Below are 11,796 nucleotides of genomic sequence, written 5' to 3'. Positions count from 1 at the left end.
TCAGAATCTAGCTTTGAACGAGATCCCTGGCGAGTGTTATTCATACATTGAAATGTGTCTGTGTGTACCTAAGAATCACCTGGGGATCTTGTTCAACTGCGGATCCTGACTGAGCCTCTCAAGTGGAGATGCAAATTCTCAGGGGACGAGGGACCAGAATGAACCGGTTCAAAGCCCTCTTCCAGTCTTCCAGCCTTTTTTCTTTGCAGACTTCACATTCCCTGTTTCCGTAGGTCATGGGAGATCAAGAGCTACCTGGAGTTTTGGTTTCTTCGTTTGAAGGACCAAAAAGCATATGTGAGGACCATGTTGGAGAGCTGCAGAAACACTTCAATCTTATTACCATGCAGGACTTTGTGAAAAATAAAACACGCCTCAGTAAAAATATCCTAGCTGTCTACGTGTGGGCAGGACATCCAGTTATTGACGAGGAGCTCCTGCAGAGCCTGCCTGCCTTGAAGCTTATCGCCAGTGGAGGAGTGGGCCTGGATCACCTGGACCTGAAGCTCATTGCTCGCTATGGTGTGAAGGTGGCCAACACGCCACAGGCAGTCTCCAGCCCCACCGCAGACATGGGAGTGGCCTTGTTGCTGGCTTCTGCCCGGAGGCTGGTGGAAGGTAAAATTAAAGCTGTTTGTTTACCAAAGAAATGCACTGATGAGTATTTACCAAGATATGTGTTAAGATAATATAAAAGTATGTAATGAATATCTTCAAAACACACATTTTTCGGGTTGTCCTAATGTCTCCATAGGAGCTCTGGTAGCATAGTGCCTAAGGCACTTGACTGCTAACCAGAAGGCTGGCGGTTCAAACCCACCAGCCACTCCTCGGAAGGAAGGTTGGGCAATCCTACTTCCATAGTGATACTGCCTCGGAAGCCCAAGGAGGGGTCGCTATGAGTCGGGGCCCATTCGATGGCATACAACAACAGCAACAACGTCTCCATAGAGTGTCTATGACTTTTCTCACTTGAGAATTGGGGCCTCTGTTGGTAGCTTGCAGCCTGCAGTAGTGCCCAAGCCTGACAACCTCAAGCAAATATATTACACAGTTTTCTGGTTGCCAGCAGTTGCTTCCCACCCCCTCCCAAATTTCACTCACCTGCATACCAGATAGAAAGATGTATGTATGTTTGTGTGAAGGGATTTCAGAACCAGTATGGGAATGTCCTTGGAGCTCACTCATTAGCAGGTCAGGCTTGCTACCCTGGGGTCAAGAGCTATAAGTGATAGGTAGAATCCCATCTGTTTACACTGAGACATCTCTGGGATTGGCTGGGAAAGATGATGTACCAACTCAAAACTTCTCCCGTCCTCCCCAGGTGGAGACTTGATGTGAAGTGTTTGAGAAAAGAAGCAGCTAGACCAGGTCTACTCTATTTCTGGCTACTGGTTAACAGACAGACAGACACACACACACACACACACACACCAACAACTCATATCAACCAGAAAGCCTTTCTGAAAGTGAAAGAAGTTGCTGTTTTAAAGCATTGTACCATGAGGCTCTGACCTCATTAGAGAAAACTACCATTTGTTCCCATTATCCGTGTCTTGTAGAAACGAATTTGTTTCTTGCCGTACAGGAACGCATGAGTGCATGTGGTCCACAGCAGGCATGCCACAGCTGGCCACTCTGCCAAAGGCCAAATGAGAACTGTGAGGAGCTAAGTGTGTCGTTCCCATTGCTCACTCTGGGCCTTGTACACCTTGTAGGTCACCAGCTGGTACATTCACCAGATGCAGAGAATTTTTCGGTTAATTGGATGGGGCAAGAAGTGACAGGGGCTACCCTGGGAATCATCGGCATGGGTACCATCGGCTACAAGGTCGCTCAGAGGGCCAAAGCCTTTGAAATGAAGATTCTGTATCACAATAGGACCCGCAGGTAAAATTCAGAAAATGGACTTTTGAATTAACTGAGCAGCCCTTGTATAAGTACGACCTTAACTATTGTTTAGATATGATGTTCCTCAATACCTCATAAGTCTCTCATCTCTTCTAAGAGGTAGAATTGATGATTGACAGAGCGACTGGTATTTTGATGATTAATTAGAAATGTGGTTGTAACTCCTAGTCAGTGAAAACATTTCACCAGAAGAAAAGGGAATTTTAACGCACCTACGTAGTGTGTGTTCTTTATTTCTGAAATAATTTATTATTTTACCATAATAATTTATAATTTATTATTTTTACCATAGAAGATGCTGTCTTCCACACCTACTGAACAACTTGATTGGTTCCTTTAATACTGCATTATCTATACTCATAAAGGAGTCCTGGTGGTGCACTGGTTAAGTGCTCCGCTGCTAAATGAAAGGCTGACAGTTTGAACCCAGTAGCCTCTCTGTGGGATAAAAATGTGGCACTCTGCTTCCATAAGGATTACAGCCTTGGAAACCCTATGACTCAGTTCTACTCCGCCCTGGATGGTTGCTATGAGTCAGAATTAACTTGATGGCAATGAGAATATGTACTTACGTCTTTTTTCCAAAGTTTATGAAACTTACACAGCTTCCCAAACCAGACAGCAAGAACTGCCCATCCGGAAGCCCACCAGCATGCCCTTATTTGGCCACATTTGCTCATACTAAGTGACAGAAAAAGCCTCCCCACTCGGTGCAAGTTGTAGTTTCAGGGGAGATTGTCTCACCACCCAAAGGAATGTGCATCATTTCATGATGGCTCTGAGATTTATGTCCCCAGCTGGCCTTTCACTTACACCCCAAACCTTTTCTCTGGGCTTTCCACACACATATCCAATTGCTCTTACCGACAACTTAAATTTTCATGTTCAAAGTTGCACTCTTAACCTTTGCACCCATACTTGGTTAGCCCTCTCAACTAAGTTATCATCTTCTTGGTGAATCGCACCACCACCCTCTCAGTTAATCTAAAATCTCAGAGATCATTCCTGATTTCTCCCTCCTTTCATGACCCAACTCCTCTATCCAATATCAAGTCCTGGTGATTCTTTCCCCAAAGTACGCCTTGAACCTGCTTGTTTCCCTTGAACTTCTCGGATTCTACCTTAGCCCATCATTTCATATCTGTCCTACAGCAATATCCCCCTAGGGCTGTTCTCACATTCACTCTTGAACCATCCAATCCATCCTCGACAAAGTAGCCATTGCTTAAAACCCTCTAATGGCTTCCCACTGCATATAGAACAAAACCAAATTCCTTACCAACAGCTTCAAGGCTTTATATAATCTGGCCTCTGTCTCTGTTTCCCCGGGGGTTTTTCATCTTTGTTGGGTCATGGACCTTTATTGGTCTTATGATGTTTATGGACCTGGGTATGGATTGAATTGTGTCCCCAAAAAATATGTGTTCTAAATCCTAATTCATATACTTGTGGCTATAATGTCATTTGGATGTGGGGTTTCTTTGTTATGTTAATGAGGCAGTATTGGAAATAGATTGCCCCATCTTCCTTCTACAGAGTCTGTAGTGGGTTTGAACTCCCAACCTTCTGGTTAGCAGTCACATACTTTAGGCACTATGGCACCAGAGCTCCTTTAGTGCAGGGTAGGGTTCGTCTAAGCCAATCATGTTTTGTGACATAAAAAGATCAGGTCAGGCACAGAGGACACAAGCAGAAATCAGGGAGGATGGATGCCACACCACTTGAAGATGCTCAAGAAACTGGGGAAAAGAAGCTGTAAAGACCCAGGCACCTCCCCCAGAACATAAAGAGAAAGAGAGCCTTCCCCTATACCTAGCAACCTGAATTTAATCTTGTAGCCTCCTAAATGCCGAGACCATAAACTTCTGTTTGTCAAAGCCGCCTGCTTGTGGTCTTTCTGTTACAGCAGCACTAGAGCCCTGAGACAGAGCCCTGCTCAGGATATCTTTAGATGCATGAAATGAACTACATCATGTACTGTGTCTCATATATTATCAATTATACTGAAATACAGTTTTTCAATATTAAGAAAATACATTCTGTGCTATGCAGGTACAGGTGCCTGGGGCTCTTTCGCAGAGTATCTGTGCCGTCTCGGGCATGCCTGTTCCTCTGTGCCACCCCTGCCCATAGACACATGTGATAGAAGAACATGTGTGCAGTTTTGTTATTCCACGTTTGTAAGTCAGTGGTGGTTACCCAGGAATGCTGTGAATTTCTGTGAGTAATCAGCTGTCTGGGATGGCCAGAGTAGGAGTTAAAATTGGGCCCCAAACCAGTCAAAACCAAAACAAAACCCAAAATCTGGACTGCATCAGACCCTTTGCTTCTTGCTCACCATACATCACTCCCAGGCTCTTCCCTGTTTGGTATTGAAAGAATCTTGGTTGTTTTTGCCCAGCCTCAGGCACAATTGGAAGCATGTGTGATGTGTGACTGGACTCTGGGCTCACTGGGCTCCAGGGGCCCAAGGAGCTCAGGTCTGGAACAGCCGCTGCCTGTGGCTTCTGGGGGCAAATGCTTCGGAACTTTCCAAGGGTCAGTTGGGGTTTCTGAGTGGCTGGAAGGTCCTGATGCCTGGACTCTGGGCAGAGCCTAGGTGCTCAGGGGCTGCATGGCAGTGCTGAGGGGAGGCTCTCTCTCCGAGATTCCTTCCTAGGTGGGCTTGCCCTCCTCGGGGGCCCTCGGGCAAATTTCTGCCTAGAGAAGGTGACTAGTCTCCCTATGCTGTTGTAGGAACTTGGTGGAGGAGAAGGCCATTGGAGCCACTTACTGTGAGCAGCTGGACGACTTGCTGCAGAGGTCCGACTTTGTGATGTTGGCAACTAGTCTGACGCCCCAGACCCGGAACATGATTGGCAAGAGGGAGCTGAGACTGATGAAACCCACTGGGATTCTCATCAATATCGGCAGAGGTAGCCACACCCCACTTGTTAGTGTTAGGCACAATAGGGTGCTGCTCTGTCTGCTCAGGAAATCACACAGGAGGGTTCCCTAGCTGTATTTGTGACACTTCCTGCCACATTTTTCTGGAATAGTGTTTTTGGTTTAGCAGACCCACCCAGATTATGGGGTGCAACAAATGCACTGCCGTTGAGTCGGATCTGACTCATAGCAACCCTGCCTTGGGTTTCTGAGGCGGTATCACTATGGAAGTAGATTGTCCAGACTTCCTTCTGAGGAGTGGTTGGTGGATTTGAACCACCAGCCTTCTGGTTAGCAGTCAAAATGCCTTAGGCACTACACTACCAGAGCTCCTTGACTGTGGATGGGTGAACTAAAAGGAACTTTGTTCCTGATTTTTGTCTTCACAGTTTTGAACCTCAAATTAGTAAAAAAAAAAAAAAAAAAAAGACAAGAGTGCTTCAATGTGGGGATGTACAACCCAAGGTCAGGCATTTATTTGGGGTGGGGATGTCACAGTTTGATCCTCTGGGGGTAATTAAACAAAATGCATGGGATGAATTTTCTGAGCCATCAATTCCCAAAACTGAAGAGTACTACTCTGATAGTTTGGCATTTACATAGTGCTTTATATGTTTAAATACAGGAGGTAGTTGGGGCTGGCCTAGAGCTAAATGTAAGGGTGAGTTGACTAGGCATTTGCTAAAGGTTCTCTTGACACAGGTGAGTGAAACATGTACAAGCATCAAAGGCTTCTGAGGGTCTGGGGGTCAAGGTCATTGGAGTTAAACCTGGCACTATCACTAACCCCACTGTACTCTACTTTCCTTGAGCTCTCTCATCTGTAAACAGGACAGCAAGGTTACCATAAAACCTCACAGGATTGAGTTACTATATTTCAAAGTTCTCTGGAAATTTAGACCCTTCAGATAATGGAAAGGGATTGGTGCATTATGGAATTACAATAAGCAACATCATGATAAATGGAAAACTGATGGAAGTTGTCAAGGATTTTCTTTTACTTGGATCCATAATCAATGCCAATGGAAGCAGCAGTCAGGAAATCAACTGACAGATTGCATTGGGCTCCTTGCTGCAAAAGACCTCTTTGAAGTATTAAAGAGCAAAGATGTCACTTTGAAGACTGAGGTGTGCCTGAACTATAAGCCATGGTACTTTCAATAACCTCATATGCATGTGAGAGCTGGACAATGAATAAGGAAGACCAAAGAAGAATTGATGCATTTGATTGTGGTGTTGGTGAAGAATATTGAATGTACCATGGACTGCTGGAAAAATGAACAAATCTGTCTTGGAGGAAGTACAGCTGGAATGCTCCTTAGAAGTGAGGATGGCCAGACTTTGTCTCTGGTATTTTGATCATGTCATCAGAAGGGACCAGGCCCTGGAGGAGGATGTCATACTAGGTAAAGTAGAGAATCAGCAAAAAAGGGGGAAGGCCCTCAACGAGATGGGTTGACATAGTGGCTGCAACAATGGGCTCAAGCATGGCAATGGTTCAGAGGTAGCACAGGGCTGGACAGTGTTTTGCTCTGTTGTATATAGTGTTGCTATGAGTTGGAACTGACTTGATGGCACCTAACAACAACTCAATAGTGTCAGGGTAAGGGCAGGGTAAGCATATCAAAAATTCTGAACAAAAGCACCCCAGCAAAGGGAGGAGAGGGGGCCTCCATTCCCTTGGCAGGGAGGAATGAATGCCTGTGGATGGCCAGGGAGGCAGCTGCTTGGAGACCATAGTGGGATCCTCACATGGGTTCCTTCTTGACTCCTGCTGTTCAAACATGTGCAATAGTTTGTATTTGAAATAATAATAGTTTATGAATCACATTTGTGGCTGTTTAGTTTTCAAATATGTGTCTAAACCTACTAGGAGTCCCTGGGCAAATGGTTGATGCACTCAGCTCCTAACCGTGGTGATTCGAGTCAACACAGATGTGCCTTGAGAGACAGGCTTGGAGATCTACGTCCACCAACTCAGCCACTGAAAATCCTATGGAGCACAGTTCTACTCTGACACACATGGGTCGTCATGAGTCATGATTGACTAAAGAGCAACTACTATTTGGGAACTCCGTCTTCGAAACTCAAAATCTATGACAATTTTTGGGAGGTGGTGTGGTAAAAGCAGATGAGCTGACACTTTGGATCAGACAAACCTGGGTTTGAATCTGGAATCCGTGCTTTAGAAGCTGTGTCATCTTGGGTAAGTTGAGTAACCTATGGGCGTCAGTTGCCTCGTCCAGAAAATGAATACTGACCTTATTGGTTTATTTGAGCCCTCAGTGAAGTGTAATATATGTGAAGGACACCCTCCCTGACACCTGATGGGCTCTTATTACTGGTTTGGAATAATAATCCAGGCAGTATGATGTTCACATGCAATAACACCCTCAGACATGTTATTGGAAAAAACTATGATGGACTTGAATGAGTAGGTGATGTGGCCAATACTTCTCTTCTGTGTCTTGTCTAAACATGGTGACTACAGAGGAACTATTTCTCTTGATTCAGGTCTATTAGTTGATCATGATGCCCTGCTGGAAGCTCTTCAGACTGGGATGATTAAAGCAGCTGCATTGGATGTGACATACCCCGAGCCCCTGCCAAGGTGACTAAATAAAACAAAATCTACAAATCCTTCTTGAAATAGGTAGAGGCAAAGTCCTCAGGTAATGGCTTCATTTGGCTTTTGCAGCCTTCATGAGTCATGGAACTAGAGAATCCTGGAGTTGGAAGGGCCCGAGGAATGCTCTAGTGGTGCATCCCCCTCAGGGTAGGAGGCACACCTCCCACAGACTGCACCTAGCCTTACTTCACCCCCTTGTAAATACCTCCCCCCATAGACTACTCCTTCTTACATTGAGCCAAAATAGTCCTCCTCTTTACCATTGATCCTGGCTTGCCTCTGGTACATCCAAGCATAAGTGTGGTCATTCTCTCTTACAGATCTTCATATATTTAAAAACAGTGTGCTTCATCTTGGTTTTATTTTGTGAGGGTAGCTACCCTCATGCCCTTCAATTGTTGCCTAAGTGATGAGTTCTGGACAAATTGCCATTGTTATTGTCTTCTTCCTAGTGCTTTTAGTTGTCGAGGTCCTCTGAAAACATGCTCCTGAGAACCGAACACAGTTCTTGTGTTGTGGCTGGACCTTTGTAGGACAAGATAACAAAGGCTACATTAGCAGTATGTTTTCTAGCAGTCACATCACACCCTAACTCATCAAGTTTTTAGTCATCTAGAAATTGTTATTCCCTCAGTCGATTTTTAAAATTTATATGTGGACTTTTCCATTGATTTCTATTTAATGTCATCTGTTGGTATGTTTTGGGTCAATGATCCAGCCTGTTAAGACTGGAGTCTTTTTTCTGTCATTCATTAAACTAGCTCCTAACTTTGATTTCTGTCTAGTTAGCAAATTACTATCGGCTGAATATTGTACATTAAAACCAAATTTAAAATCCAAGTTTATCAAGACTCACCATCGAACTTATAGAGACTTCTAAGAAAACCACTGATTGATCTAGAGTGGAGGTTCTGGGGTTCTGCAAGACAAAGCTGTTTTTATAATATTCTGAGATGTTATTCACCTTTCCACTCATGTTTTCTCATGAGTGGGTGGGAAGTTTTCCAGAGGCTAATGACATGATGATGTCATCACTCTGATGGCTAATGTCCTGTGTGCCTCCATGTTATTATGTTTGAATTTCTAATACAGTAAATGCCACTAGATATAACCCACATAACAAGAGTTCTCTGGAGTCCTCAGTCTTGGAGAGTGTAAAGAGGTTCTGAGGCCAAAAGCTTGAGAACCACTGATTTAGAACAAAAACTAATTTCAATATAAATTAGAAATTATGATCATTTTAGACAGCTAGCCATCAACTTACTCTAAAACCTAGAAGTTATTTGTCATCCCTGTTGCCCTGTTCTGCTAAAGTAAGCTGTTTATTAGATCCATCATCAAGTCACAGGACACATATCCCAAAGTTTAGTTTAGTTGAATTAGTTGTGCACACTCAGTGCTGCATGTGAAATCACTTTTGTAGCCAAGAGATTTAACATTTATTTTATGAATAATTTAATGTTTAAATAATCATATTGATTTCTAATCTCTATCTTATCCTTATCAAATATTTTTGAGTTTTCATCTTTACTGTCTTGGAGAGAAATTTTATTGCTGCTTACCACAGGCATGCTCTACTGTGAAAAAAATAATTTAAAAACTAGGAAATTTGGAGTTGCAAATTCAAGTCATAGTAGCATCAGAACCTTTCTAAGTTTGGGTGTGTGTGTGTGTGATAATGAGAATCACCATCAGCCCAAAGCAATTCCTATGAGGCAGAGGTTAGACATAGCTCCGCTCTCCAATTCTGACACCAGTCATCCCTCTCACAGCGCTCTGTATTTCTCTTCTGGGTTCAGTAATCTGTTGCAATGGCCACACAGAACTCACAGACCATACTTACAGTTAAGTGATTTATTAAGGGAGCAGCAGAGTACAACTTGGGATCAGGATTAATAGGCTATACCTCAGGATCTGAATCAGGAAGTGTGTAGGCAAAGTCAGAGGGGTTCCCTGAAGAGGAGAGCACGTCCCTGCCTTTTTCAGTGCAGGACAGCTTGCTCAGCTGCTATTGGTCACGCAAGCAAGCAGGGCCCTTTCTTTGCCATGCAGGCTTCCTCTCAGCTCCCTCAGGACCAGCCTCCTCTTGGCCCATTCCACATAGGCCTCTCAGCCTTGGGACTTCTTGTCGCCATCACTGACTGCTGCAGGGTCCTTTCTGGGGATGTTGCATCTTCAGTGTTACAGCCCTTGACGTGTTATAGCTCTTTTAGGAGACCCCTTGCCTCCTGTCTCTGCTGCTTTCTTCCTTCTGCTTCTATCTGCTTCCTGCCTTGTCTCAAAAACTTCTGTGGGGTTGGCTGCACAGATAGACAATTTCCTCATCAATTTCAAGGCATGGCATTCCTATCTCTTGGAAGGCCACAGATACTTCATTTGCATAGTATATTGACCAATCTGTGTAAGGTACATACCAATCACAGGACAGACAACAGGTATCAAACTACATATTGTTTACAGCTTACTTGGAAAATGTCAGTCCACCTGGACAAAAGTAATAAACCCACTGAGGTAGAAAACTAGGGCACAAGTAACTCCTTAAGGCTTAGGGGACAGATCTCTCAGGTTGTTTATCTGAAGGACCAAGGCAAAAGGCCACATAAAGGAACTCATTTCACCACAGGGATTTTTTAGTCATACTACATAAGTAATCTTTGTTTTACAAAAAGATTTACTGTAAGATTATAGCAAAAGGAAAAAATTCATTTACCAGTGGTGCTGGGGGTCTCCAAGAGCACTCTCAGTTCTGGTGATTCTCTAGAAGGGTCACAGAACTCAGAAAAGTAGTTACGCTCACAGTTACAGTTTATTACAGTGAAAGGGTATGATTTAAAATCAGAAATGGCACAAGATGTGTAAGTTCAAGCCCAGGAGAAACCAGAAACAAGCTTCTGCTTGTCATCTCCCAGTGGAGTCATCAGCATAACACTTACTTCTCCCAGCAACAGTGTGTGACTTGTGTAAAGTGTTGCCAGCAGGGCTGCACCTCTGTGCCTTTGTTTCCAGGTTTTTACTGGGGGTCAGTCAGTCATGTAGGCACAGAGCACCAATGTGACTGATCTTAGCTACAAAGTCTCCAGCCTTGGGCAGAAGTCAACCTGATACAGCATGGCCCGGGGCCCCAAGGAAACAAAACCAGACATCCATCATAAATCAAATTGTTAGCTTAAACTGTCTGGCATGGATCAAAGATTTAAGCATATAATCACTCTCCCAAGGGCTCAGAGATTACCCCTTAGGAGCCAGTCAAGGACCAGTCTTTCCTCTGGAGTGTTCAGAGTTTAAGCGTCCAAACCCACTGAGTTCACCATTCACTGTACAGGCCTACCCTCTGGCCTTTGGCTTAGGGTTTCTTCTAGCAAAGTGATCGTATGTACGGGCATGTACATTTAGTATAGATAGCATTTGTATAAAAGATACAGCAACAATATCAGTATGAATATTGCTAACATTTGGAGGACTCAATGTGGGGTTAGGAAGATTTAAAAGAACAATTAATATGTCCTATAAGGCCATTATATGGATTTTCATATTTTTGTACTAATTTGATTACTCATTTCCACCTTGATCCACTGCTTTCTGTGTCTTATAATAAAAGTATATAGAACTATTTAGCCCAGAAATTAGCTGATTGCTAAATCCAGTTCTTCAGTTTGTCATTTTCCATTGGTATTATATCCTTGAGAGGCTTTAACACCATCTCCCAATACATTCAATCATCAGTATCAGTATTATTGTATGACTGACAACGCCAGTATTACACCATACCATAGTGTGGTCATGGCTTTCAGTTTCATTACAGAACAGATCAATAAGAATGACAGAGGTATCTGCCTGGCTCATATACCAGATATTATTATAGACAGGCATTACAACTGGCTATGACTCGGTTATTTCTGGGTTCCAAGTGAACTGGAGACAAAGTCAGTCCCCTGTCACAGCTCATAAGTTTTACTGAGAGTGGTTTACATTGTGTACTGTTATATAGCAAAGCCACCTCTCTCCCATGGGAAGGACAGGTATGGCATTCAGTATATACTATAAACCAAAACCAAACCCATTGCCACTGAGTCAACTCCAACTCACAATGACCCTATATGATAGAATAGAACTTCCCCATAGGGTTTCCAAGGCTGTAAACTTTACAGAAGCAGAATTCCTCATCTTTCTCCCACAAAGTGTTGGTGGGTTTCAACTGTCAACCTTTTGGTTAGCAGCCAAATGCTTTAACCACTGCATCACCAGAGCTCTTGAACTGTACTATTAAGAAACAAAACAAAACAAAACAGGAGGCGGGGCAAGATGGCGGACTAGGCAGAAGGATTGCACAG

The 11,796-nt window shown here is 43.7% G+C and overlaps 1 protein-coding gene across 1 annotated transcript in view; it reads left to right on the top strand.

Moving 5' to 3' along the window:
• Positions 1-236: 236 nt before the first annotated feature.
• Positions 237-11,796, top strand: part of LOC103207657 (glyoxylate/hydroxypyruvate reductase B-like) — a 40,795-nt gene continuing 29,235 nt past the window's right edge. The window contains exons 1-4 of the mRNA XM_007953305.1: positions 237-618; positions 1,719-1,890; positions 4,648-4,826; positions 7,351-7,447. Of these exons, the coding sequence (XP_007951496.1) occupies positions 237-618; positions 1,719-1,890; positions 4,648-4,826; positions 7,351-7,447 (830 nt within the window). The remainder of the gene's footprint in view (positions 619-1,718; positions 1,891-4,647; positions 4,827-7,350; positions 7,448-11,796) is intronic.

The sequence above is a fragment of the Orycteropus afer genome, unplaced genomic scaffold (genome assembly GCF_000298275.1).
Source record: "Orycteropus afer afer isolate SDZICR_OR568_19922 unplaced genomic scaffold, OryAfe1.0 scaffold00385, whole genome shotgun sequence".
Classification (NCBI taxonomy): Eukaryota; Metazoa; Chordata; class Mammalia; order Tubulidentata; family Orycteropodidae; genus Orycteropus; species Orycteropus afer.
Note: the sequence above shows the minus strand (reverse complement) of the source record. Positions and strands in the feature narration are given on the sequence as shown.